Consider the following 27,974-nt stretch of genomic DNA (forward strand, 5'->3'; position numbering starts at 1 on the left):
GGAGGCATTTCCTGTCAAAGCAGCTCAATCACTTCCTACTCCTTGAAAGTTAAAAAAAAAAACACATTCAGAAAACTATGATCAGTCACTTTATTTGACAGCATCACAATACGAATAATTTACAACCAAAAAAAGCCGTCTTATAGAGTTGGATGGTAACGAGTTGTTGAGGCGCGTTGTGCTTCTACATTTTTGTCAACTATGCGGGGAAAAAAAGCATTTCACACATTTACTGTAGTTATTTTTTTGGGGGGGGTTTACACAAGTAGTTAACATTACTGTAGATAGCAATGAATAAGCTCAAAGGTTGTGTGTACTTGCTGATGAAGTGGCAGGAGGGGGGCGGGGGGGGTTCACGTTTTTCCGCAAGAGCGTCCAGAGTCGTCACGACAATACTGGAAGGAGGCGTTCGAAAATTTGCCCGCCCGACGACAGCGAGGCAGCAGACAGCAAGTGCCTTTGCTCCATGTTAATGTGCAAAAGGAAAAAAAAAAACGTTTGAATTCAATACAATAAATATTGTCAGTAAACTTGTTCTGTAACAGCACAAACCCAAATAGAATTCACTTGCCCAAGAAACATCAGCTACTATTGCATACCTCCCTGCACCAAGCATTTATTCAATGACTGAAATCCAGCTTTAAGATCCATGTACTAGTACGCTGTTTGTCCTCACTTGTTAAAAAGAAAAAAACCTAGGGTGCAATATTCACATTCATTCCTCTACCTTTATATGATTCAATCGAAGAAATCCTCCGTTTCCAAAATTGGACTGTGGTGCCGCTTGTGGGTTGCACGTGGCTACTCGTGCATGACACGCGCGCCTACAAGTTGACAGTGTCATGAGTGCAGCACAGTAGTTGACTTAATGTTTAATTTCACACTAGTAGGCCCAAAGCGGTAGGGGTCTTGCAAAAAAAAAAATAATAATTGCAGCACGGCATTGTTGTTTTACTAGTGCACTGAACTATCTACTAGTGAGGACAAAGAAATTACGATTACGCTGGATATTGTTAGCTTAATAGCAGAGTTGCCCGAGTCATATCTAAACATTTTGGGAAAACAAGAAAAAACTCTTTTCGGAATCACATAAGTCCGTGAGGGTGTGTAAAAAAAAAAAAGAGGCAATCACATTACTGGGCTAACAATATTAAGAATGGCGAATGAATGAGCACTTAATCGCTCTGCCCCATAACCTGCTTTCCATACTGGATTGGTGCTTAAAGCCCACCCCACAAGAAGAAAAAAAATCTTCTTGCAGGGTGGGGAGGTGGCGGGCTTCTTTCAGTAGCTCAGCGTCTCCCCTCAGAGGAACACAGCGGTAGTACTTGTCAAAGCTCTTCCAACGTGTACCGTCAAGTTTTTGTTGGCAGAGAAGCACCGCCGGGGCGTCATCAAACCGCCGATGTCCGCGGGACATTCTAGGCCACGTCCAGGACGCCCGCAGCCACCAGCTGTCTGGAGAGCCAATCCAAGCCTTCGTGGAGGCCCATCCCGCTGCGGGCGTCGCAGCCCTGAATGTGCCAGCTCCTGCCGCAGCACAGCTTGTGCAGGCTCAGCAGCTCCGTCATCTCCTCCACAGAAAGGGCCCCGGGAACGTCCTGAGCAGATTGAAATGTCAAAAAAAAAGAATCCTGAAAGAGCAGTACAGTGGCAAATTCGCACCGTGACCACATCAAATCATCTTCCCCCATTGAAGTGAATGGAAATGGCACTAATTTGTTGGAGCCAACCGCGAGGCGGATCTCGAAAAGGTCACTCTCATCTGAAGGCAACTCTGCACATGATCTACTTTTTACCGTATGGCTATCCAGTACCTGTTTGTTGGCAAAGATGAGGAGCAGGGCATCTCTCAGCTCCTTCTCTGTCAGCAGCTTGGCCAGCTCGCTGTGCGCCTCCATCAGTCTATCCCGATGACAGCTGTCAATAACAAACACCACCGCTGCGTGCAACACGGGAGGAAAAGAGCCATGACACTCGGGCATCATCGAGACGGCCTTGTTATTTATTACCGGTCCAAATATTGGTCGATACGATATTAGATCTTGTGAAAGAGATCAAAGTGGATTTTCCCTTTCCGAAATTTAGGCTTATAACATCCGTTGAATGTCAATGATATTAATAGGAACATTTCTCAATCTATCCGCCCACTCCGCGGGCGTCTAGCGAAGGTCTTCAATCTGTTCGACGCGTTCTCGAAAAAGCTCGTCGAGTCTCGCGTTTTCAAAATGAAGGCTTTAGATCCACATTACGGAGTGAAATATCATAAATATTGGATCATTTCTGAACACGTCTACCCGCTCTTACCTTGAGTGTTCAGATAATAGTGTTTCCACAACGGCCTCAGCTTATGCTTTCCGCCCACGTCCCAGATGGTGAATTTCAAGTTCTTGTATTCCACCGTCTCCACATTGAAACCTTGTTTGAAAACAAACAAAAACTGTCATTTGTAGCGATCGATGCACGGCGCGACTTTATTTGACTCTTGAAGTGATCTTTGGCGTACCGATGGTGGGAATGGGCTGCATGAACTCATCCTGCTTGAGCTTGAAGAGGATGGTGGTTTTGCCAGCGCAATCCAGGCCCAGAGTCACCACGCGGATCTCCATCTTGGGACCGATGTGAACGCGGTTGTCCTGAACACGGAGCAGATGGAAAGCCCTTTGGGCACCAGGATGTCTTTCATCTTAGGGCGCGGCGAGCTCAAGTCAAGCCTCTGCGTTCTCAAGAGCACTTTGAAACAGTCAGTCTCGCCTTTGGCACATTTCGGCTGGACTTTGCTTTGGAGTCCTCCATGAAGCATCTCCAGTTGCTCCAGAATGCCGCCGCTCGCCTCCCGACTGCTACTCGTAAGAGGGAGCACGTCACTCCTCCTCTGGCTCACGATGCATTTTAGACTTCTTTTTTGTTTTCAAATCTTGAAATGGCATCGCCCCACCTTGGCTCCCGGAGGTCCGCAGACCGAGAACTAAGCGGAGGCTCACGGCAGACGCAGCCTTTTCCGTCGCCGCTCACTCCCGCTGAACGTTCGGCGATCCCCCCCTCGCTTGCCCGTCTTTATCCTTTGGCTTTTGACTCGGCATGAGACTTGATTTTCTTTTTGCTTTACCGTTTTTGTGCCGACGACTGCCTTCATTATTAATTGATTGCTTGTTGTTGCATGAATGATTTGTGCTCCACGTCCAGCACTTTGCACGCAGCGGCGGTTGTTTTTAAAGTGCTCCGGAAATACACTTGAGCCGAGTTTGCGCTTGAGCAGTAGGATGAGTACATGTTACTCGTAAGACACAATCCCGTGCTGAATTGTCTCATTAGAGAGACCGAACGATCGAGGACATTTGAGAAGTGCTCAAATAGCGATTTCGGGTGCGGCTGTGAGACTCGGTCGGGAGGGTATACCTTGGTGAAGGTGACCGGGATGCCCGCGTCCAGCTGGATGTGGTCGGCTAACTCCGTGAACTGATGCTGCTGCTTCTGAAGCGTCTCCAGCAGACAGTTGATCTCCCGCTTGGCCAGTACGACCCTGCAGTCGTCCTAAAAGGCCAGTTCGTTTGGATCGGACGAGTCATCCGGTCGCTAAGCATTGAAAAGCACCCCCCCCCCCTCTTGCCCCCACCTGCTGAAGCGTCTTCTCGCAGTGCAGGCAGGCGGTGGACACCTGGGACAGCAGGATGGTCATGTCCTCCTGCTGCTGCCTCAGCCAAATGAGCCTCTCGCGGACGTGGGCGTCCACCACGCTGAGCGCCATCTCCTCCTGACGACACAGCGTCTCGTGGAGGTCGGCGAAGTAGGCGCGCACGCAGGAGCGAGCGCTCTCCGCCGTGCCGGCCACCTGGCCGGGACGCGGAGAGGGAGGAAGGTTGCATTTTGGAAACACGCCAACAGGTTTGCAAAGCGACAGCGGATTGGCACTCTCACGTGTTCCGTGTGCGCCATGCCCACGCCGTCCTCCACGATCTGCTCGCCGCCCTCGATCTGCTGCACGATCCCGACCAACTTCCTGGAGTACTCCGACACTTCCTCCGTGAAGGTGCGGATGCAGTGCGCCATGTCCAGGATGGAGGCCCGGATCTGGTTGGCCTCCGTCTCCAGGACGGCGTGCTGAAGAAGGACAAGAACGCGACGACAAACACCTTGCGATTGCTTGGAGAGGCTCCACTCCGGGCGAGCGGAAAGATGGAAATTGAACTGACCTTGTGTCCCTGGTGCTTGCCATACTCCTTGCACACGCAGCACATGAGCGGGCCGGGCTGGCACGCCTCCTCCAGGCACACAAACTCGATGGCGTGCACCCGGTGCTGCGGGCACAGCGTCTTCTCGTGCGGCTTGTCGGCCAGCGGCACGCGCCGATGCTTGGCCAGCGTGCGCGTGGAGTGGCTGAGCTGCGAGCACTCGGCGCACAGGTGGGTGGCGCACACGGTGCAGTACATGGTGGCCGTGTGGCTCTCGTCCTCGTCGCAGCGGATGACGCGCTGCTGGAGCGGACGATAAGAAAATGCCATTCAAACATTCATTCTCCGTGCGGACCGCGCTCGGCTTACCTCGCCCATTCCCTTCAGAGCGTCCTCTGCCATTCCCGACTGGTTGCTGGCGCCGTTCTGCAGTCGCTCCAGAAGTTCCAGCAGAGCAAAGTTCTTCTTCAGACCCCACACTCCAGAGTCACCTAGAGGGAGTGATGAACAGTTGAGCACCGGTTACACCGTGCGGTCTGATTCAGTTCGTTTTTCGACAACTTTTAGGGTGTTTTTAATTGGAAACAGTCCGGCTATAGCCTGTGAAAACATGCCGCTTTTGCAGCGCCGTTGGGTTACAGTTGCTAACTTACCAAACACTTTTAAGCATGCAGTAATTCACCAAATTCTGTGGTTCTGCATCCAAAAAAAAAACAAACTCACCGAGCTCTGTCACCTGCCGGTCGAAGGGGCAGCGGACCGCCCGGCCGTGCAGGGGTAGCCGGGTGAGGCAGTCGTGGCACACGGTGTGCCCGCACAACAGCAGGCGGGGCACCTTGTCGCCTTGGAGGGAGAAGACGTCCTCACACACGCCGCACTCCAGCACCTGCCAGTCAACACACACAAGATCAAGACCACACTTGCCTGCACCACCCGTGCAAGTTGTCACTACAAATTACATCACACATGCACAGTGATTTAGGACAATGTGTGATTGTTTCTTTTGGGAGAAAGTTGCACGCTTAGATTCATCAGCGCACACAAAAGCGCGCAGTAAGAGTTGGTCCACGGATTGCGCATAAGAATGCGGTGACAAGGGGCCCCAAGAGAGCAAACGGTCAATGGAGCCTGATGGATTCACTGCAGTCCGTTAGGGAATGAATGAATACAATTTCATGAAACTAAATATGTATGTTATTGACAGAAATAAATATGGAGCCGTGGGCCTGCTCTGCACGCACGCGCACACACACACTCGTGTGATGTCCTTCTCAAAATGCTACATGAAACCAACGAGCGGCAGATTAAGATTCCAATTAAAACGCTGCTGCGGTGTGATATTTAGCAATCACATTTCCAACGAGATGCTATTTAAGTGATCTCGGAGACGTCTATGCGGCGTTCAGTCTCGCGTCAGTACCCCACGAAGGCAACGTTGCCTCCCTTAGAAGGCTTGCGGCGAAATGGTCCAAACAAAACCTTTTGATCGTGTTTGAGTTGTAGTTTGTAAATCTCGCCGACCTTGACGGTGCCTCCGTTGGCCACCCGACCGTGGCGACCGCACGGCTCCATGGTAGTCAGTGAGACCTGCTTGTTTATTCCTGCTGCAGAGGCAGCCATTGCGATACATCTGCGCTGAGCCTACTGAGCATGCGCGGAACGTACACACAGCCGGCCCCGCCACACTTCCGGGTTTGCCTTACATCTTGATTTCAAATCCTATGATGTATTCTTCATTATTCGGTGATTCATCCCCTAAACTTTAAAAATAGGCTATTCTAGAATAAAATTATATTTTCATTCAACTCTCTGCTTTTTTTAAAACCTAAAACCATTTCCGCATTCAAGAGAATGAGATATTTAAAAAAAGAAGTTCCTCATCATTCCCCTTTACGAATTCAAAATGTTCAGCTCTTTCAAAACGACTATTTTCAACATGCCAAGATTCCCAAGTTCCCAAAATAACAGGGTTTCATTTCACAGTGGAATTGCGACTTTCGCTTGAATTCCAGATTTTTCAGACCTCCAAAATCCCATTGGAGTAACTGTCGCATTCAACGACAACAAAAAAAAATTCAATAATTGAACGAACAACAAAGGGATAGTTGACTGATTTCAAAACTACTAATCCAGGGGTGGCGGCCCGGTAGTCCAGTGGTTAGCACGTCGACTTCACAGTGCAGAGGTACCGGGTTCGATTCCAGCTCCGGCCTCCCTGTGTGGAGTTTGCATGTTCTCCCCGGGCCTGCGTGGGTTTTCTCCGGGTACTCCGGTTTCCTCCCACGTTCCAAAAACATGCATGGCAGGCTGATTGAACATGCTAAATTGTCCCTAGGTGTGAGTGTGAGTGCGCGTGGTTGTTCGTCTCTGTGTGCCCTGCGATTGGCTGGCAACCGGTTCAGGGTGCCCCCCGCCTACTGCCCGAAGACGGCTGGGATAGGCTCCAGCACCCCCCGCGACCCTCGTGAGGATTAAGCGGTTCGGAAAATGAATGAATGAATAATCCAGGGGTGTCAAACTCAGGTCCGGGAGGGCCGCTGCCTTGCATGTTTTCCAAGTCTCCCTTGTTGCAACACACCTGATTCAAATGATCAGATCATCAGCAAGCTCTGCGGAAGCCTGACATTTTCAGGTTCAATGTCAGGCTTCAAAATGTCAGGCTTCCGCAGAGCTTGCTGATGATCTGATCATTTGAATCAGGTGTGTTGCAGCAAGCAGATTTGGAAAACATGCAGGACAGCGGCCCTCCGGGACCTGACTTTGACACCTATGTACTGATCCATCAATTTGTGGTGTACAAGTAATAATGCAGTGTCATGATTAAACATTTATTCGGGTTGACTGTTGTATCTGTTGGACTTTGCCCAGTCAAACATGCAGTCACTTATGATTGGCTGGCATGCTCTCACACCCCCCACAATGGCCTCTCCGACCCCCCCCCCCCTCCCCCTCTTTACTCTCCCAGCGCGATCGGCCACCTTTAACTGCGGCTGCACTTCCCCTCGAGGCACGAGGTCCTCGCACCTGACGGCAAAAATGTCCGAGAAGGGAGCCTTCGACACCAACGTGCTGACCCTCACCAGGTTTGTGCTGGAGGAGGGCAGGAAGGCCCACGGAACCGGCGAGCTCACCAACCTGCTCAACTCCATCTGCACGGCCGTCAAAGCCATCTCCACCGCTGTCAGGAAGGCCGGCATCGCCAACCTGTGAGAAATGATTTTGTTCTTTCATCTCACAGTTGATAGGTGCCTTCGGTTGGTTCTCGAAAGATTTCTTTTTCTTTGTAGCCGCGGAAACGGGAAGCCGTTGACCATGTATTGCATATCCTTGATCTTAAAAGTGCATCTCCAAGTATGCTCTTTGCCCACATTAGTAATACGTTTCAGTAGTATAGACACTTTCTGACATAAAGTTTCATAAAAACGTGACTCTTGGGAAATTCTCTAAAAGTGGAATCCTCAGCCAGCCAGAATTAGCTTGGACCCACAAGTAGCACTTTGTACTTCAACCTGGGCAAAGGTACATGCTGACGAGGGGCCGGGGGATTATCATTTGTATTTTTTTTGCATTGACGGCCCTTTATCGGTGTCAACAAAGTCAAAGGTCTCCTTCTCGCGTGTGGCTCGGCAGGTACGGCATCGCCGGCAGCACCAATGTGACGGGGGACCAGGTGAAAAAACTGGACGTCCTGTCCAACGACATGGTCATCAACATGATCAAGTCATCCTTCACCTCCTGCGTGCTGGTGTCCGAAGAAAACGAGCGGGCCATCGTCGTGGAAGCGGACAAGAGAGTAAGAAGTTGGGGAAGCGCGCACGCGGCACGACATTCGTGACATCGCATCGACGTGTCACCCGAACGTCGCTGTAGCATCAGCGCAGTGACTCGGCAGACTATCGCCCCCCCCCCCCCCCCCCCCCCGTCGCGTAAGCCGTGAAATCGTTCCCTTTCAGGGCAAATACATCGTCTGCTTTGACCCGCTGGACGGTTCCTCAAACATCGACTGTCTTGTCTCCATCGGGACCATTTTTGCCATCTACAAGAAGGTGGGCCTAAACGTAAAATGCTATTTTCAGGGCGGAAGTGCTGTTTAGAGTGAGGGCGCCGTCACTGCAAATGCAGTCATTCCATGTCCTCCGCAGAGCACAGACGATGCGCCCGTCGAGGGGGACGCCCTGCAACCGGGGAGGAAGCTCGTAGCCGCCGGTTACGCTCTGTACGGCAGCGCCACCATGTTGGTCCTGTCCACCGGACAAGGCGTCAACTGCTTCATGCTTGACCCGGTAAGCCCGAGACTTGTCGAGCCGAGACTGCGATGTGGCAAAACGTATTGTTGTTTTTTTTAAAAATAATTTCGCCTTCAGGCCATCGGCGAGTTCATCCTGGTGGATCGAGACGTAAAAATCAAGAAGAAAGGGAAAATCTACAGCTTGAATGAAGGCTATGCGCAGCATTTTTACCCCGATGTGACAGAATACATTCAGAAGAAGAAGTACCCTGAGGTAAATTGATTCCTCGTCGTGAAGAGTAAACACGCCGATGATCTCGTCACCTTCTCAAGTGACGCTACTGACCGCTGAGCTGCGTTCGCAGGACGGTTCCGCTCCATACGGCAGCCGCTACATCGGCTCCATGGTCGCCGATGTCCATCGCACGCTGGTCTACGGCGGCATCTTTTTGTATCCCGCCAACACGAAGAGTCCAAAGGGGAAGGTGAGCATTTGACTGCGTAACAACACTGCCGCGTGTCACGTTGTCCTAAAGACACGGTCGATGTCACCGTTTCATCTCATTGCTAGCATACAATATAAAACGACACAGAGGGCCTCATGGAAATCAGCATCACAATGATGGGAATCTTTCAAACAACTGCTACTTTAACTCATTCACTCCCAAAGACGTTTTTAAACGTCTTTTCAGACTTGGTCTAGATTTGGCCGATACTGAATGAGTTATTCAGTTCGCATTTGCTGAAAAAGCCCACCCGCTAACCGTCTCTGGGCTCAAGCCAAATAATAAGCCGAATAAAGAATCGTCCCGTCGCATCTCGGAACTATGTTGAAGTGAGATGAGGAACTTCAAGTCGTGCTTTGCCGCCTTCTTGTCGATGACGACGCTCCAACCTTCCGGCGTTGTAACCGTCCGTCCCCGCCGCGCTGCGGTCCGTCAGTTGCGGCTGCTGTACGAGTGCAACCCCATGGCGTTCATCATGGAGCAGGCGGGCGGCATGGCCACCACGGGGGCCGCCAACGTTCTGGACATCCAGCCCACCGACATCCACCAGAGGGTCCCCGTGGTGCTGGGCTCGCCCGACGACGTGCGAGAGTACATTGCCATCTATAAGAAGCATCACAAATGAGGTGAGATGGACGGAGCCAATAGTTCATCGCTTTTCAACCCAATCTGCCGATTCAAAATAATAAGTTGAATAAACATAAAACGTGTTTTCAGATTTGACATGAAAGAGACTCATTCTGTTTGTTTGTTTTTTCCAGCTCATTCCCTCGACTGCACTGAAACCGCCAAGCGACAACGACAACCCCTCGGGGGACACACAGATTCCAAAGGTGACGGATCTTCCCGTTTGCATCTCACAAAGTCGATTCATCTCCATTTCTTTAGAGAGAAAGACAAATAAAAGTTTGGTATACAACTCTGGTTTTGCACCGTTCTTCCGTCAGGACTCCAAATCGTGACTCTCACAACTCACAAGCGCATAATTTGTTTCCCTCCCATGTCCACATCACTCCTGGAAAACGGCCCACCGGCATGTGACGTTGAAATGAGGTTTTGAAATAACATCACAGCCCGTCACTGGCGATCCTCTCGTGGAAACTCGGTAGCTAAAGCCAAGTCAGAGCACGAATGCGCGACGTCTGCCCCCGCCCGGATGAAGACGTGCGTGTGTGACGCCGAGGAGAGGAAAGTATGCGAGTGCGTTCAGCAGCATTGAAGAATGTTTTGCATGAAGCTGAAACGAAGGACTCGCATTCATTTTCATCTGCTTATGACTCGTGACACGTTTTTTATTTTCTACTGTTAAAAATCCTGTTCTTGCCATGCTTTATTTTTATATTGTATTTGCTTTTATTTCGGCGCTCTTCTGCTAATTCGGGAAGTGCGCATCCACACGCGATCTCTTCACTTGGACACTCTTAAAAATATATGGCCTGCCTGTTTTCCAGCTCTACCGGCGGCAAGACATCTGATTCAGATGATCATCAGCTCATCGGCCAGCTCTGAAGCAGCATTAGAACGATACTGATGATTTGATTCAGGTGCGTTGCTCCTTGGAGAGCTGGAAAACAGGCAGGACAGCCGTAGGCTAATTCAAAACAGTACTACACGATAATGACTTGAAACAAGTTTATTTACACACATCGATGTAGCTTATTGAATCATTGCTTTGTATTAAATATTAAAGAAAATTTGAAAAGGGAGGGAAACCCGCCGATAGAAAAAAAAAAAAAGATTTCCACGCAACGGCAAATGTATGCCGATTCCATGACCGACCACGAGGCGGCAGTGTATGCTCCTCAGCAGTACTCTTCATTGCTGGTGTCACCCTTGCAGCGGGCATCGAGCAGCCCGTTTACGTTGCAGCTTCGTGTCCTGGTCCGTTTGCCCCCGCTGCATTCGGACCAGCCGGACCAACAGGACCAGTTGCCTTCTTGGGAGACCTCAGGCCGTTCGCCTGCACAAGAAATGTTGGTCGTGAGTAACAAAAAACCGTGTCAAGGGGGTCAGTACAGTTGACGTATGGTCAGCGGAGTTAGTCGGCAGGAAATATCTACCGTAGTGACCGTCGGTTCAGGTTGGTCATGACTAAGGAACGCACCGCACGATGGGATTCTCACCTGTGTGCTTGGCTTTGTCACCTTTGAAGTTCTGGCAAGCCATTCCCTCGAAGAGGTGCGGGCACAGACACAAGCACTTTCCATCCATGAGTGTGACACTGCCGCCGTTGTGGCACGGTTTACACTTGCACACGCTGTACTCGGCCACGTAGTCCGCCGTGGCCCGCTTGATGTTGGCGATCCTCACGTTGGCGTCGGCCATGTGCGAGGGAACGAGCGTATCGATGGGCCGTGGCTGGCGAAGAAACGGGTCGCAAAAGCCTCATCAAAGTCCCATACGACAATCGGACACAAGCGCGCGAGACAACTCGGGTTCTTCGGGCTGGCAAAAGCCGAAACGTCCTCGCTCTTGCTTCCTACCTCGCTGTTGAGCAGCGCAGGAGCGTCGGCAATGGTGCGAGCCCACGTCTGATAGGTGTCGATGTCCATCAGCCCGTCCTTGTTCAGTTTGGCCCTCATGGTCACCGCACTAGCGAGGGTGCCTCCTTTCACGGATGTCATCACCTTGTCCACCACGGCTTTGCCGGCGATCTCGGCTGAAAAAAAAAAAAGTCTTCCTCAAAAAAAACGCACTTTCAAATCCCAGCGAGTCAAGACGAACCTTGGCCTTTCGTGGATACGTCATTACACTTGTCTTCTTTGTAGTGAACCTTCCCATCCTCAACTTTCTCCATGTTAAAGTCTGCCGAGATGCCCAATTTGACGCATTCTTGAACTTTTCTCTCTGTTAGATCTGGAAGTAAAAAAAAAAAAAGAAGACATGTAATGGAGCTGCCAACACCTCGGCCAGTGTGCGATGACCGGCGTACTTTTAGCCTTGATGGCGTCCTGGTTGAGAACATAGATGAGCTCATATTCTCCGCCAGACTTTCCGTTGTGGGTGTAGTGCGTTCCGTAGTCCTCCAGGAAGGCAAAGTAGATGCCCTTGTCGTATTGCAAAGGCAAAGAGCGGACGTGCGCCAGGAACTCGTCGGCCAGTTGGAGCTCACGGGAACGAAGCCTGTAGGTGCTCATCTGGATCCTCCCCTTGACCCTCATGAAGCTCTTGTTCTGAACGGGAAGAAGAAGAATGAAGGATCCAGCGACCCTACCCAATTTGAGACGGCTAAGAAAGGTCAGGAGGCAAAATCATCCAGGCACAGAAGAGTGGATTGGCTTTCATACTGCCCCCTAGTGGCCAAGGGGCACGTAACAGAATGAGCAGCTGCACGACATGGATCGAACTGAATGAGCGTGTGACAAAAAACTGCAAATAAAAATACCCGGATGTTGGAGTACTCGGCCACCTCCTTGATCATGGCTTTCTTCTCGTACTGATACTCTAAGCCCACGCTGGCTGGTGCGCCCGACATGGACTCCTCGCTGGGGCTGAACTTGAAGGAAAGTCCGGCGTCCACCTTCCTGCTCATCTCGCCGAGAATCTCCTTCAGCAGGCTGTGCGTGTCCTCATAGATTTCCCTGGAGATCGTTTCTTCCACCAGCGTCTGAGGAACCGAAGGCGTCGGTCACCATCTCGCGCCGATGGGCCGAACCGTCTTTCCGACTCACCTGATAATTCAGCACGCCGACGTTCCACGGAAGCCTGTCGAACTTTGTGGTGTACGGATTCCTGACTCGATTGCATTGGCCATTGAAGTAATCATTGTTGAAGGGGTTCATGCGAGGGTCCGCCCCCAAAATGTTGATTCTGGTGGAAGGGCGAAGGAGGACGAGCTGGAGAACTGCAGTACACACACACACACGTGTGTATGTATATGTTGAATCAACTGATTTGTACCCGTATCCTGCCGTCCTTCCTTGCTCGTTGTTTTCCAGCACAGCGGAGATACACGGGTGGCGGCCGGGTTCGCAGTCCTCGTCGGATCCGTCCTCGCAGTCGTAGTCCCCGTTGCACATGAGCCTCTTACTGATGCAAGAACCTGCGTGAAGAGCGCGCTCACTTTGCCAAGGATGGCCATTGGACCACGACGGTGGCTACATCTTCGTTTGCGATGCTCGCTTTTTTTTTTTTTTAATCGATTTTAATTCCAAAGTCTTCAGGCCACGGCGCGATCCCTATTCGCTTGGCATGACCGTATTTTATCCAGAGCAGCTCATCATACTTCTTAAGAGAGGAATGCACCTGACTCGCACCGGAACTGCGTGTCGGAGCAGGCGGCACGCGGAGGTTGTTGACACGTGGCGTCGCTTACGCAGGACTCCCGCTCGCCGATGGAACCCTGGCAGGACTCGCCGCCAAACTGGCCGAACGCCACGGTGCTCCGAGAACGCCTCTGACGAATGACGCGGAAGGGAAATCAAGATCAGTTGCTTGACCCGCCACCGTCTCCATTTTGCCCCGCTTCCCCGACGCGGCAGAAGAAAGCATCGTGGCCTTCGATGAGGAGGAGGGTCACTGCTGCCGCTCAAACAAAAGTGACCAACTCCTGACATCAAGGGGAACGGGACGCCGCGGCCTTCGATCGCAACAACCCAACTGGACTCACTCTGGTTAACGTGCACGAATCGCAAGCGCTCCACTCGGACCAGCGGCTCCACACGCAGTCCACAGCCGGTGGATCAGGAAGTTCCACGCCCCTGAAAAGGACGCCGTTTGTGACGGAATTAGCTGAAATGAGTGTTCCCGTGGGAGGAACCGAAGAATGGCGTCGTTTGGCCTATCGCCTCAAAATCTACCGTGCAACTGTTGTGAAACATGTTTTTTTTTTTTTGTCCAGATGTTTTAGTTGGAAGCGGCAGAACATATGCGGGCAAAACTAAAAACACGCCAGCTATCACGTAGAGCCGAGCTTGTTTCGTGACTCTTTACCTTGACTTCTCCTCTACTTGTATTTGTGAAAATGGGTCCGCTCGCCTTTGCTGTGGTTGAAATGTCGGAATGTGTATTTTAAAAATATACAAAAAGATACGTACGTTCCTTCCCCGGGGAATGCCAGCGTGAGAAAGAGACCCAGCAGGGCGGCAAATGCCAACCTCATCTTGAATTTGCAAGTGAAGGACAAGCAGACTGTACACAAAGCTGTGGACCGAAGGGACTTTTAAGCCGTCACTCTGTCAATGATTGTCACATTGCAAAAGCGCACTTTCTCTCATTTGGATTTTCGGCTTGGTGATATTGATCAGTGGCTGGGAATCTCCCAAAGTGCAGAGACAATGTTTGTTTTAAGAAGTCAGAATGATTTGTTCTGTATTATTTGGCACCAAAATAGTCAGCGGTTCTTCTTTTTTCACTCTGTCCTGTCTACCGGATTAAAAAAAAAAAAACAGCCCCTGAAGCCAATTTAATTTAGCATCCGCGAAGAATACACTTGTCCTACTACCGTAAAACACTCACTTAAGATGCTGTAATATTAGCTAGTTTTCTTACAGTATAAAAAGTATATATGTGAGTTTTGTATGATTTGTCTATGTGTGTTGCTCCACAATTTGTGCGCAAATACCCATCGCTTCTAAAAGCGCAACTATTGGCGCTAGCTGTTAGCATTTCATGGACATTTTGCATTGTTTGTAGCCTTAGGCTAAGTGGACTTTCGTAAGGCCAAGACATGTAGTTGTTTTCGTTACAATCTGTGTCATTCTCTTTGTTTTATGTTCAGTTTGAGAGCAAACTTAAACGGAGAGTAGCAATAAACGGCTTGAAGCTTTTTTTTATTTATATGGAATTGTTCATTTTCTGCCAAACTGTCGCATATTGTGAAGGGAGTCAAATTCAGTCCACTGTCCCCATACAGTGCTTGTATCTCAAGTTTGCGCTCGTAAGTCAAAGCGGGGGAAAAAAAATCAATCAAATGAGCGCTCGTATCTCAAAAATGAGAAGTTATCTTGTTAATGGAGGCCAGTGATGCTAATGACCGCCCGTTCCTGGTGTAGGCATGCCAGCAAATGAGCCGATCTTTATTTGACGCGCATCCATCTTGTTGAGTGGACCAGCGCAATCGGAACAACGTCAGCCATTTTCTGCTGAGTTACAAGAGCACTGTGCTGCCAGTTTGGGGGGGCAGCAAGTGCGAGTTCTTCATATCGGGAAAGCGCGGAGAGGGGACTGTGCGGTCACAAATATGTGCTGATGTGACCACTTTTCACAAGATTTTGCAGTTTCCTCCGAGCAGGAAGCTGGAGGCTAGGGCAAGGTGCTGGGCCAGTGTTTCTCCTGACTCGAAAGACTTCCTGTTTTTTTTCGGGCCAAAAGGGGGCAGGGAGGAGGGGGAGGTGCAATGAAACTGGAGGTCTAACGCAATTCAACCGTCGGGATTTCATGACAAATGATCAGAGAGAAGGCAAAAGTACTCGCGCTCTGAATTTCAGTTGGAGTGGAATAGAAGATTAAAATGATTTTTTAAATTGTCAATTTTATATTTCATCACTTGGCACAAGAAATAATTTTCTGCGCACCAAATAGATGTATTCTTTTTTTGGGAATTTACATAGTTGTTGGTCCTGAATGGATGAAAAAGGTTTCGGTAGATTTTTTTTAAAAATTTTGATCAAGCGCTAGCTAATGTTGACTCGACGTATGCTGTGGGAGTCGTTAACAATGCTAAATTAGCTAACGATAAATGAAATACACTTTACTTGTTTTAGGTTAAATACTCAAATCAGATACCGAAAATAAAAGCACTTTTTTTTTACAGTAAGTAATGAAGTACTTGTGAGTGCTAACTCGCTAGGCGGTAGCTACACATACGGTCGGTTTTTCTTTTAAATTTTAAACTGACACTGTCAAAAAAAAAAAAAAGTTGTTGCTCATGTTAAGTGCTAAGATGCAGGCCGCTGACTTTTAAGCAGTTCCACGCGTCACCCCTTTGTTATCGAAGTTAAGCTACGTTTGACTTCCTTCTACACTTGAATGAAAATGACAACTGTTTACAAAATATGAGTGCTAATGTTAAACATCATATTTGTGATGAATTGTTTCTCGGAAAGTGACTCTGTGTCTTGTTGTGATCAGAGTCAAGCCAGTTGTGTAAGACTTGCGTGGAAAACAACTGGTCAAAGTGACCGTCACTTCTTAGGAGTGCTTTTCATTTTTTATAATCGAGGGGGAAGCGTCAGATGATCACTCACGCGTAAGGCGTGATTTCTACTTTAACAATGTACTGCGGTACTCTGAGCCATAAAGGCTTCCATGAAGAATTATTGGGCAAGGCTCGTGATATGACGTCCCAACCCCCCCCCCCCCTCGAAATCCACATTTTCTATTGTAATCGATTCCCCCCCCCCCTCCTTGGAAAAAGGAAATGACATTGACATTATTCATTTTTCTTTGTGTCTTTTTTTTTCGTCAAAACGTGTACTCGAGAATTCACCGCACATTGTACATGGATTTCTTACGCTAGTATTGTCTGAGACAATTTGGCACACAGTCATATTATCAGCTTTGTGATGACCCACCGTTACAAACAAACTAAAAAGGGGTCACAGCTGTCTGTGCTATTTTCTGCACACAAATTGGAATTTTCTTCAAGCACACTCGAAAGTCAAAAGAAGAAAATCCCTAACAACAACTGCAAGCCCCTTACTTTGTTTGTTCCTTTTGATGTTTTGACTAAAACTTGTGATATTCTGCAGAGAATCGTCAATATGCAAGTCATGAGAGGTTCAAGTCATGTAAAAGAAAAAAAACAAAAACGCTTCTGTCAGCAGAAGACAGGATGCGACAAGACCAGGAAGGACGTCCTTCCTTTTCTAAGTCTCATCAAAACCATTGGAAAGCTTCGATCACTGCAAATTTTCAAAATTCCTGACAACTGTATGATTGCAATGACTTGGCTCCGTTCGTAGTCTCGGTTGCACTCTTTTGTCATTCCCTCCGATACTTTTTCTCCACAAAATGGCAACTGGGGGGGGGGGGGGGGGGGGACAAAGCAGGTGAACAACGCACAATGTTTTTGCCACAACGGACAAAAAGATACGTGCACTCTTGAAATTTGGGCGTCTGACGGCAGTCCCGTTTCACGCAAATGAGCCGCCGAGCCCACTCGCGCGCAGGGGCCGACATACCATTTGGCAAGCACGAGCATTGCCTTTGGTCTCCACATTTACGGGGGCCTCCAAATGTCTCATATAAACCGATGCATCCGCTAGCTAATAGCTAGCTAGCTAACTACACCCTCTCATGGCAAAAATGGGCCACTTAATGATGAACAAATAATATGAATACCAATCAGAACTGAAAAAGGAAATATATGTGATTCATTCAAACACCTGCTGTGAATTGTGCCGTAGAGAACAGTAAGTTGTGTACAAGGCACTGAAAGTTCACCTATAAAGACCACAATGCATTTGCGGTTCACCCTGAAATTCGAGCGGAAAAGCCCGACTTTTTGTGAGGGGGTCGGGGGGGTGGTATGTCGAGTCTAACATGTGACCGCGTTGCTATGTGACTCCCCTTGCGCAGTTTACAGAAGTGAAAGTCCTTGTGGGACTGGAGCAAATAGTCACACTGACGTTTTCTGTCCTTGAAACTGGGACACCGCGGCGCACCGTCATTGACGGGAATCAGCAACAACGGCGTCAATGGTCAAACGCTTCCTGTGCAAAGGCGATGACACAAATTCATCTGCTTACTCCTTTTCCCGCTCTACTTTTGGAAATGCCATCATGACTTTCCTTGTTTGTTTGTTCCCCCCCCCCCCCCATTCATCTTGGCAGCAGCGGAATTTTTACTTTTCTTTCCTCCAGCTACATGGCGGGATTCCCACTACGATGCATTCACATCCAACTTTTCTGTTTCTATTTTTTGGGATGAAGTTGAATCATGGAGAGTGGGTTGCAAAATCACTTCTCAAGTGCGAACAAAAAAAAACAATGTCACACTGCTGTGCAGTGAGCCCCCCCCCCCCCCCCACCATATTGTAGTTCATTTTTTGCACCCCCATGTTTAAGATGCCTTTGAGTTTTATTGTATGCTGTATTTGTACGCTCACCTCTCTGCGTGCCCCCCCCCCACACACACACGCTATTAATTAACTTAATTAAATCGTTTTCAAGTAACGGTACTCTTCATGTCTTCCTGCAGCGGCCTCTAGTGGCAACAGAGGACGCCAGTGGCTTTAATCCACATGTACAATGTATAAAAAATATATATACAGGTATATACTTATATATACATATATACTATGAAGTATATATATACTGCATTTCTCACAGTGACACAGAAGCATGAGGGGGTGCAAATACATATTGAATGTGTCTTGTCCAAGGTATTATTAGCGAGTCCTGCGCGATCTCGCCTCAGACAGGGACCGCCCACTTCCCCCCCGCCTCCCCCTCCACCCCGAAGCGACGTTAGCTTGCAGACGAGCGAGGAAGATTTCAAGTGTGACAAGTTTGCGGCACAGAGTTTGAGGCGCTCCTGTGCTCCACTTTCCTCGGAGCAAAACATCTGACCGGCAGCTTCACACCGACGTCCACTCCTCAAGCGGAACTCCCACGGAAAAACACGGTAAGTCCACGGCCATTTTCCCACTTTTTCGTGCACGCGTGTGCCTTTTTCTTCCAACTATCCACAGATGAAGGTTTGACGTGCCCAAGCTTTTGTTTGTCGTCAACCTTTCGTGGGCTTCAATCTCACTGAGTTTTGTTTTACGGTTTTGTCAAAGTTTCTTTTTTTTGATCCACCAGAGACTAAATCACGGGGGTTGGACTGGGGGGGGGGTGGACTTTGGTTCTGCTGACTGTCCAGGCAAGGAGTCCAAAAGTGACTTTGAAGTCCACGCAGCTTCTTCTCCTTCTCGTCATGCATGCATGGTTCGTGTTCGTGCTTTGGCTTTTTTTTCTCCACACATCTCATTCGCTAGCACGCTGACTCACGGGCTGATTTCCTCCAGATGTGCAGGATTGTGACATTTCCCCCCCACCCCGCTGCTGCTCCCGTTTTGCTGACGTTCGCTTGGGAAGTTTATCCTTTAACTGTAATTTGGCGACTAACAGCTGACTTTTTATGGCCGACGAGGATTACGTTTGAACGGAGGGACAAAAACCGCATTTGGGGGGGAAAAAAAAAAGTCTCCAGCCAGGTGTCCAATCGACACTTAATGCAGAGACCAAGGGGTTTTGAAACTTTTCGGTCCTGAATTTCTTTTTTTTTTCTTCCCAACAATGCTCTCATAAAGTGGAGTTCGAAATGCCTTAGGAATCATTACTGCGATTGCTATTTAATATGCGATCTTTTTTTTTTTTCCCAAGGTCCTCTTCCCATGTGCTGTGTTAAGAAACACAATCATTAAATTAATGTGGATTACGGTTTAAAAAAAATTACATATACAGTATATGAATGCACTATGTCTTACTGGATAGGCTTTCGCTAAAATAAAGTGAAATGAACCATGAACTGGCATGACAAAGTTTATTTGTTGACTTCAATTAGACTTAATTGACTAAACATTTTTTGACAAGTGTTCTCTCTGACAACGTCCCAAAATTCTACCAAACACTGAGTAAGCATCAGTCACTAAGTCAGATATGCAAAGAAATGAAGCAGAGGAAGCCATTTTCTCACCCTGTTGTGTCAAAGGCCGCCAGCGCTATCTTCAAACAGTTTTATACAATCGGCTCATTGTCATTGTTGGAAGTCGTCTCGGTTTGTGTCCCGCTCCCAAGATGGCTACAAATCTACAAGTTAGAACAGGGGTGGGCAAACTTTTTGGCTCGGGGGCCGCATTGACTTTTAAAATTTGACAGAAGGGCCAGGTCAGCACGAGCTATGGTACATAAAAAAAAAAACTGCATTTGTTGACAGTCCATATCAAACATCAACAGAACAAAAGCATGAACGTACTGTATTAATATCCTTTTTTAAAAGACAACAGTGTTGTTGATGACCTATTTTAGCCTGTGCATCGCTGTAGATGGGTTGTGATCAGACCAGTAGAAGTAGAGCGATACAGAGGTCCGAGGTGGTCGATAAGATCCCCCCCCCCTGTGTTCTGCAACTTCAAGTCAATGCGCTACCTGGCGGTGAAATGCCTGTCATTACAAGTCCAAATAAAATGAATGCAATCATTCACATCGAACCTTAATTGCGGACCAACCTTCGGTGGGCCGGATTAAAAAGACCAACGGGCCGTATCTGGCCCGTGGGCCGTAGTTTGCCGGATCCACCTCTGAGTTAGAAAGACGAATGCTTTTCTACACATTCGAACTGATAACATGTTGTTCGCACCCGTTCCCGCTCCCTCGAAGTGGCTGACTCGAATAACATCTCTTTGGACTAAAGCTGACGTCTATATAAAACTGAACATCGATTTTTAAAACCAAAATGTTCACGCAAACCACACAGTTTCTTCTAACAAAGGGCAGCTAGCTTCACGCTAGCGTCATTTGAAACGCTCTAGACAGGCGAACAGAAATTGGCATCATCGTGACTTTAATGGCGTCAATCTCAAAATGGCTTTCCATGGGTCATCCATCGCCACATGAGCGTTAATCATTCCGTGTGCTCGCGTGGTTCTTCACAAAACAAAGGTGCAAACAGCCCATAAACTTTCGACGTTTCCGGCGTTATCTGCGGCGAGCTTGCTTTTACTGTCCGTTGGCTCGACTCTTGATCAGCATCAGCAGGTGCTCCGCTGAGAGTCATGAGATCTTTTACGTTGCCGGCGTGGGATTAACCCGGTCTAATTGCTGGACCTTTGCCCCGCCTCCAACCTTTGTTCGGTCCAGCGCGGCTCCCGGCTTTGCTCCGCGTTAGCCTCGCGCCGCGGAACGACGCCGAGAGGTACGTTGCGTGTCGGCCATGTGTGCGGTTGGGGTCGTTTTGCGTCAACCGTGGTCGGTTATCTTCGATGGCAGCGGGTGATGCGAATCCACTCATTTTGATTTGGCGGACACGACACAATCCGGCAACCCCGGGAGGATGTCCGGCGACGTCTATGAGCTTGCATTTGTAGTTTGCCTGCTGTGTTTCACTTATTGAAGATGTTGGTTGATTTGCTGATGAGAGGAGGAAGTAAAAAAAAACAATGAGGTGTACTATTGTCTTGACTGTAAAAGCAGTCGCCTTGGCTTATTCGGCGTGTTTTGTCGTCTTGGAGGTCAAGATGCTTTATGGGTCACATGTCTGCGCTCCTGCTAAGGTTGTAAATGTTTACTGCCGGGTTGTCAATCTAGTCTGTTCGGTAGCTGAGCAGTAAATTAGGGCTGCAACTATGTTTTTTTTTTTTTAATCGAGTATTCTATCGATTATCCCATCGGTGAATCAACTAATAGGATGAATAGCAATTTTGCATTGTTGAACAAGTGCATGGGACGTCCTGGTATCTATTTATTAATTTTTTTTAGGGTTGGGATCACTATGTTCTACTGTCATGACTTTGATCTTGTCCTGCTTTTAAAAGGCTTCTTACGTGTGTTTTTTTTTTTCCTTGCTGTGCCGTGTCTGTCCTTGAATATTCTTTTATCGACTCTTTCCCCTTTTCACCTCTATCACGCAAACTTATTTCTGCTTGGATTGTTGCGTGCCTCTTAGTACGAGTGGAAAAATGATCCCAGCGGAAGTTTTGCCTGATGCTTTCTTTTTCTTTTTTTTTGTGATGGGAGTTCTTCGATTTATCGTCGCAGATAACCACGTGAAGCATGCGCGGATGCTAAAAGCACTCCCGCCTGCCGAGCTGCCTTTCGTCAGAGCCACTGACAGACGACCCCCTCCTCCAGTGAGATTCGCAACCCCCCCCCCCCCCCCTCCCCGCACTATGTCTGCCGTTGTGGAGGCCAACGTGCCAGTCGCCGCCGCCGCCGCCGCCGACCCGACTGCGGTGTCGCCACCCGCAGCTTTGACCTCCAACTCCCCTCCCGCCTCCCCTGCGACCGCAGCATCCAAGGTCCCGTTCAGGAAAGACAAGAAGAAAGGTGAGATGCTCAAGTACACTTTAAAAAAAAAAAAAAAAAAAACTGCAGTAGAAAGTCAAAAGTGTCTTCTTTTTTTTTTTAATACCGGCCTCCCAACTCATGTATAAGGCATTGGTTCTCAAACTGTGGCTTCGGGATCTCCGCGGGGTCACAATGAAGACTTTTCCGAATGAGAGCTCAGCGTGTTTGGCTTCATTCCTTGTCACTACCTGTTGATGTTTTCTGTGAAGCCAACACCAAAAAAACAAAAGAGAATTCAAAATTGTATATGCAAACACCAAAAAAATTCAACCCAACCATATCATTTGGTCTAGCGAAAGATTCCAAGCTTAATGCTAACGTATAATGCGAAACGCAATAGATGGGCTAACTGAAATTAGCATGTGAGTTTACGGAGCACTTGTGGACACGGCATCCTCGCAAGTATGGATTCTCTTCGCTTTTTTCCTCTTCCTGCAGCTCTTTATTATGATATCCGTTTGTATACCTCAAGAGTTTCCCGGAATTCCGTGGTACTGCTTCAGAGGCGGAACTCCTCATTTCGGGCTTGGCTGTTTACTTAAAGCCATTAACTTAACCGAGTCATTTCCTTCCCGTTCTTTGGAGCCGCAATTTCTGCCGAGTAACAAATGACGGCGCCAACTTGTCTCGTGACCCAAAGACCAACATGCGATTGGACTTTTCTCATTCAGTGCCGGACAAAACCGACGAGTACCTGCTGGCCAGGTTTCAAGGGGACGGCGTGAGGTACAAAGCCAAACTGATCGGAATCGACGATGTGCCCGAAGCACGAGGAGACAAGATGTGCCAGGACTCCATGATGAAGCTAAAGGTGACTACTACTCTTAAAAGCGCTCAATACAACTCCTTTATTTATTTTTTAAAAATATTATGACTATTATGAGCACCGCTTCTAAGGACATGCAAATAGCACTGAAACATTCAACATTTGGCTCCGTCCGGATGTCGTTTCTTTTTTTCTTATCTTCCAGGGAACGGCGGTAGCCGCTCGCTCACAAGGGAAACACAAACAGCGCATTTGGGTCAATATATCCATGTCTGGCATCAAAATCATTGATGAGAAAGCAGGAGTAGGTTCTATATTTCTTATTAATTATGCCTTTCCACTCACAATGCTATTATGGCTACTGTTGTTGAAATTCAGTTCAGCACCTTTTATGTGTAGTTGTCACTCCCCCTCGATTATTTAGTTTCTCAATTGTGTTTCTCTGCTTTAGGCGATTGAGCACGAGCACGCGGTGAACAAGATTTCCTTCATCGCCAGGGACGTGACGGACAACCGGGCCTTCGGCTACGTGTGCGGAGCCGAGGGCCAGCATCAGTTTTTCGCTATCAAGACGGCGCAGCAGGTTCCCGAGCGCCTTGCGACGTTTGTCCGCCTCCTCTTGCGCCGTTGCTGACACGCCGTTGCCTTTTTCACCTGGCAGGCGGAGCCACTGGTCTTGGATCTGAAGGACCTCTTCCAAGTCATCTTCAACATGAGGAAGAAAGAGGCCGAGGCCTCCCAGAAGGTAAGGAATGCCGTAAGAATGTCCCAGCTAGCTTTGTGCTAACGTACAATGGAAAATGCCATTGACGGGCTACGTCTATCGTTAGTCTGCAAGACTGCGCTATACTGCCCTCTGTGGGCCAAGGCGGGCACAGCAGAAGGAAAAGGTCACGATCACGCTCTATGATGTCGTTACTGTTTTTATTCAGTACGATATTGTAGTTTTTACTTATTGTATGACTATTTATTTGTCAGTAAATTTGAAAACGGATATTTGCACTTCCTTCTTGGTATGTTGTTGACATAGGCTCATTGTTTTCAATTTTGCGCTGAAGTACATTGCTTCCTTTTTTGTGTTTTATTTTCAGGGAGAAAATGGCAGCACGGTCGTTGAGGTGAGCACGTGGAAGCGTATTCTGTAATTCACTTCTATTCATAATTTATACTATATCTGTTTTTAGAACGGAAGTCATGCCGTACCGGTAAAAGACGCTCAAGTAAGTCAACTGTGTTGAAATGAGGATGCAAATCGCTTGGTGTGCAATCAAGGGCATGAAATGATGTCCCATCCTGACGTTTGTATTCACATCGGTCGACTGACGCTGTCGGGTCGATTTTATTCACGGGATAAATGATCCCGCAGTGATGTTTTGTTCCGCTTGTCGCTAACAGCCGGTGGAGCAATTGGACCTGTTTGGGGACATGTCGACCCCTCCGGACATCCGAGCCCCGAACGTGAGTGTGCGGCGGTTCCTCGGCCTCGGCCGGCGTCGCGCTATCTCTCATTAACATTTGTAGTCATACTTACGGCAGTATGTTGCAAAATGATCTCTGTGTAAACTCATTTCTAAAAAGCACATTTTGTCATCAAATTGTCATGGAAAAAAAAGGAGAGTAGAATGTTGTCCTTTTTAGAACTGAGTTGATGTTGACCATTAAATCATTTAACATTTAAAGCTGCTACATGAGGAAGAGTTGCTTTTTGAAATGTGTTCAATATCCGACTACAACTTGACTCTCCTGAAATTATGTTGATTTGTTTTTTTTTTAATTCCAACAATGACCGTGCGCTACAATTTCTACATTTGTCTTCTTTTGCACGTAGCAGCTTTAAACGTTTTCTCTTTTGTGATTAATTTGTCATGTTATTGACCCCCGTGTGTTGATCTGATCTCTGCATCTCCCTCTCATGTGAACCAGGACTCTAATGCTATTCTCTTGCTGGACTTTTCTGCTGAAGTCGACAGCAATCAGAATCGCATAAAGGGAAAGCTTGTAACTTCCTGTGCCGCCGACCACAGGGCGCCGCCCCAGACAGAGAATCCCTTCTGCTCGCCGTTCGGCTACTTTCCAACCCCGGACAGCGACCCTTTCAGAGACGATCCGCTGTCCAAAACGCCCCCCCGCCCCGACAACGGCCCGATGGTCTCCGCTAGGACGGCCGTTAGCGACCCTTTGAGCGGCGACGCCGAGCGGCTCGGCCGGCAGATGCTGGGCTTAACCAGTAAGAACATGATCCTCGCTCTCAGTAACGGCCAGTGGCCACTCGGGGGCAAAATAACACCCGGCGGCATGATGGATGGCAGCGAGCCCGGATCGGCTCTGTCGGCCCAAAACCCCTTTTTCGACTCGGACGCCTTTTCGAACGGGGCGAGCCGCCAAGTCGCGGAGATTGCGAGCAAGGACTCTGTGGTTCTAAACCCGCCTCCGCAGAGCTCGAAGGCCGGACGAGGTCGAAGGAATCAGAAGGTGACCATGTCGCTTGACGGCGTCGGCTGCATGCGTGACGCCTGAAGGGTGGCCGCATGCAGGTCTTGACCGGTCGCACCGGGTTCTCCGGGGGAATCGCGACGTATGGAAAGCCCTTTGCGCATTCAGCCCGTCCCCTTTGATGCGAACGTTATACGGGTGGAAAAGTTGGAACCGACCGACGCTGAAATGAGATTCGACTCTACTCGTCGATTTCAAGCGGTCAACGTCGATGCGACGCGTCCGTCAACTTTTTTTGGGCCGGTTGACTGTTGACCCAAAATTCCACTCCCGGTAGTTGGCGTCGCGCACTTCGCTCGTCGTACGGCAAGCACACCGACGTCTTGCCTCACAAGTGTCAAACGGTAATGGGGGAGACGTGAATAGTAAGTCAGTTGTTCTACCGGTTCATACTACTTGTGCCTTGAATTGCTTTACGAGTGAGGACAAAGAGCAAACTTGTACAAGGACCTTCACCGGGATATCGAGGATATTGGAAAAAAAAAAAGGCAGCACTCAAATGGCTTTCCATACCAAAGGTAGAATGGATGGGGGAGGGGGTGTCTGTCTGAACGCATGCACCTGTGGTCACAAGCTTCCTTTGAGACAATCATAAATGTCAACCGTGTCTTTTGTGTGCTGTAACCTCCTTTCCTTGTTTTTTGCTAACGCTTACACTTGCCCCGATGAAAGTGCCGGTAAGTGACAATGCATGGCGGGAACAAAAAAAAAAAAGCGTGACAATAGATTTGAAATTTTGGATTCGGGGTGCACTCACAGCAGAGGGACTAGTAGGACGTATCCAGTTCTGAAAAGACGCAATTTGAGCAAGCGCATTTTGGCGAGAAGCCCCGCGTGCTTTATTGAGATCCGAGCCTATTTAAACGGGGCTTTGGCGCCGCCTTGTGGCCTCTCAATGCGCCGTAGAGCCAAAAGCCACACTTGCCTAAGATTTTTAGTGATGGATTTTCGGTGCTGGTCTGGCACCGGGCCTGTGGAGCTGCACCCCCGAGTCTGAAAACATTTCATGTAATGTGGTACTTCAAATATATTTGTGACGTTTTGTTTGGGGCGGGGGCTCCTTATGTTCCCCCAATTAGTCGGCAGCAAGCGACTTGTTTGGAGCGGAACTGTTTGCCGGAGCCGATGGAGCGTCAGCCGGCGGCGACCTGTTCAACAACGCCGCGCCAGCCAACTCGGCTCAGTCGTCCATTGCAGCCCTGGGTAAGATACGGCGGCGCCTGCGGCGAGCCCCTCCCCCCCCGCTCGGCGGGCTCCTCGTTTGCGCGGCGACATTTTTAAAGGAGTGTTCTTTCATCTCCAGGAGATCTTCAGTTGGCTCCGCCGGCCAGCACCGGCATCGCCACCGCGGGCATGTGGCCCGCCTCCACCGTCGCCCCCTCCATGTACGCCGCCTACCCGCAACCGTCGGCCTTCGGTGGTCTTCCCATACCCCCCAACGGCTGGGGTCAGCAGATGGCCCCTCCACAGTTGGGCGCGCCGCATCTCGCCTGGGGCCAGCCGGCGCCGCCGGCCGCAGTTTGGGGCCACCCGGCCGCCACCAACCCCTTCCAGCCCGGGCCCTACCCCGGCCTGGGCGAGCAGCAGGGTCCGTCCCGCCCGCCTCCCCGGCCGCCGGCGAAGGAGGCCCCGGCGAAGCCGGAGAGAAACGCCTTCACCGCTTTGGACCCCCTCGGCGACAAAGAGAAGAAGACGGGCAAAGATATGTTCAAGGACTTCCAGCTGGCCAAGCCGCCCGCCATCCCCGCTCGGAAAGGCGAGCGGGTGGCCGCCTCGGCTTCGGAATCGGAGGCTTTCGACCAGTACTTCTCCAAGAAAGTGGGCTTGGCTCAAGAGGTGGCGGACCACGACGACTTTGACATCAATCGAATGTCGGCGCCGGCCAACGGTAAGCGGGCGCAATGCGAGCGCGCACTCTCCACGTTGCCCGTCCTCACGTTGTTCTCCTGCCTTCCCGTACAGACGCGCCGCCGCCTTTGAGCCTTGACGCCCCGGGCCTCCTCCTCGACGCCTTCTCCTCCAACAGCTCGGCGCACGGGCGAGGCCTCGGCCTCGACAAGTTTGACGAGGCGTTTGGAGCCCCCAACGCGGCTGCGTTCGGGGTCCCGCCTGTCCCAGCGGTACACATTTCATCCTCGTTCCCAATACTTGCGCGCCTAAACGTGGTAGAAGCTGCCAATCGAGCAACGGCCAGCTGTCATTGAGTTTGCCGTCAAATCCGTCCGCAATCCCGCTTTTGGGGCTTTCCTCGCATTTGCAGCACTCTGCTTTCTTTGTAATCATTCATCTTGTTTTATTTTTGAACGGCAGACTGCTCCTATTGCTCAGAACTCCACGGGTGCCTTTGGAGATCCCTTTGGAAATCCCTTTGCTTGACCATACTTAAAATTGTTGTAAGTCACCAGTTCGGTCATTTTATTCGATTTACGTGTCTACTTTATTTTATTTTTAATTCTCTGTCATCCCCCCCCCAGCTCAAATGGAGATCGCATGAAGTAACATCATCTCGGGGACAAACCGCCGTGAGACAATCAAACGATGGCCTCGTCCAGCCTTCTTCCACGTCGCCGTCTCTGTTATTTGCTCTGTCTGATTAGTCGTTCCCTTATTTCCTAAGAGCATTGATCCAACACATGTTACGTCATGATCTGCTGAAGTGAGAGAAAGAGAGGGGGAAAAAAAACATAGTATGAGAGAAATGTCCAAAGATGTTGCATGTATTGAAAAGAAAAATAAAATAATGACAAAGCAGCACTCTGAGGATGACTTCATTTCAAGCTGTTTGGGGGAAAATCCTATTGGTCCCCTTTTTTTTTT

The 27,974-nt window shown here is 49.2% G+C and overlaps 4 protein-coding genes across 6 annotated transcripts; 2 read left to right on the forward strand and 2 right to left on the reverse strand.

Moving 5' to 3' along the window:
- Positions 1–76: 76 nt before the first annotated feature.
- Positions 77–5,824, reverse strand: trim23 (tripartite motif containing 23). 2 transcript variants are annotated; one of them, XM_086135849.1, is made up of 11 exons: positions 5,694–5,824; positions 4,896–5,058; positions 4,542–4,663; positions 4,194–4,472; positions 3,919–4,101; positions 3,617–3,832; positions 3,400–3,534; positions 2,507–2,636; positions 2,308–2,418; positions 1,818–1,942; positions 77–1,601 (listed from the first exon to the last, which is right to left on the reverse strand). In XM_086135849.1, exons 1-11 carry the CDS (start codon positions 5,790–5,792, stop codon positions 1,422–1,424), a joined length of 1,743 nt encoding a protein of 580 aa, XP_085991975.1. In that variant the 5' UTR covers positions 5,793–5,824; the 3' UTR covers positions 77–1,421. The 2 variants fall into 2 exon arrangements, with proteins under 2 accessions (XP_085991975.1, XP_085991976.1); XM_086135850.1 differs by having other exon boundaries at positions 4,194–4,475; positions 5,694–5,810.
- A 1,305-nt stretch (positions 5,825–7,129) lies between these two features.
- Positions 7,130–9,825, forward strand: LOC147191357 (fructose-1,6-bisphosphatase 1-like). Its single transcript, XM_086135852.1, has 8 exons — positions 7,130–7,378; positions 7,803–7,965; positions 8,126–8,218; positions 8,315–8,455; positions 8,537–8,674; positions 8,766–8,885; positions 9,343–9,532; positions 9,668–9,825. Exons 1-7 carry the CDS (start codon positions 7,209–7,211, stop codon positions 9,529–9,531), a joined length of 1,014 nt encoding a protein of 337 aa, XP_085991978.1. The 5' UTR covers positions 7,130–7,208; the 3' UTR covers position 9,532; positions 9,668–9,825.
- A 699-nt stretch (positions 9,826–10,524) lies between these two features.
- On the reverse strand, positions 10,525–14,089 carry c9 (complement component 9). The gene is made up of 11 exons (XM_086135851.1): positions 13,943–14,089; positions 13,516–13,606; positions 13,152–13,302; positions 12,807–12,948; positions 12,578–12,716; positions 12,292–12,513; positions 11,839–12,079; positions 11,631–11,762; positions 11,390–11,565; positions 11,030–11,264; positions 10,525–10,866 (listed from the first exon to the last, which is right to left on the reverse strand). The coding sequence occupies exons 1-11, from the start codon at positions 14,005–14,007 to the stop codon at positions 10,709–10,711; spliced, it is 1,752 nt and encodes a 583-aa protein (XP_085991977.1). The 5' UTR covers positions 14,008–14,089; the 3' UTR covers positions 10,525–10,708.
- A 4,221-nt stretch (positions 14,090–18,310) lies between these two features.
- dab2 (DAB adaptor protein 2) lies at positions 18,311–27,911 on the forward strand. 2 transcript variants are annotated; one of them, XM_086135418.1, is made up of 15 exons: positions 18,311–18,473; positions 21,590–21,877; positions 22,570–22,709; positions 22,870–22,968; positions 23,116–23,247; positions 23,326–23,409; positions 23,756–23,782; positions 23,849–23,884; positions 24,060–24,122; positions 24,588–25,136; positions 26,237–26,360; positions 26,461–27,045; positions 27,120–27,277; positions 27,468–27,550; positions 27,632–27,911. In XM_086135418.1, exons 2-14 carry the CDS (start codon positions 21,613–21,615, stop codon positions 27,531–27,533), a joined length of 2,328 nt encoding a protein of 775 aa, XP_085991544.1. In that variant the 5' UTR covers positions 18,311–18,473; positions 21,590–21,612; the 3' UTR covers positions 27,534–27,550; positions 27,632–27,911. The 2 variants fall into 2 exon arrangements, with proteins under 2 accessions (XP_085991544.1, XP_085991545.1); XM_086135419.1 differs by lacking the exon at positions 24,588–25,136.
- The last annotated feature ends 63 nt before the right edge of the window (positions 27,912–27,974 follow it).

The sequence above is a fragment of the Hippocampus guttulatus genome, chromosome 17 (assembly GCF_054856545.1).
Source record: "Hippocampus guttulatus isolate MCC_2025c chromosome 17, RoL_Hgut_1.0, whole genome shotgun sequence".
Taxonomy (NCBI): Eukaryota; Metazoa; Chordata; class Actinopteri; order Syngnathiformes; family Syngnathidae; genus Hippocampus; species Hippocampus guttulatus.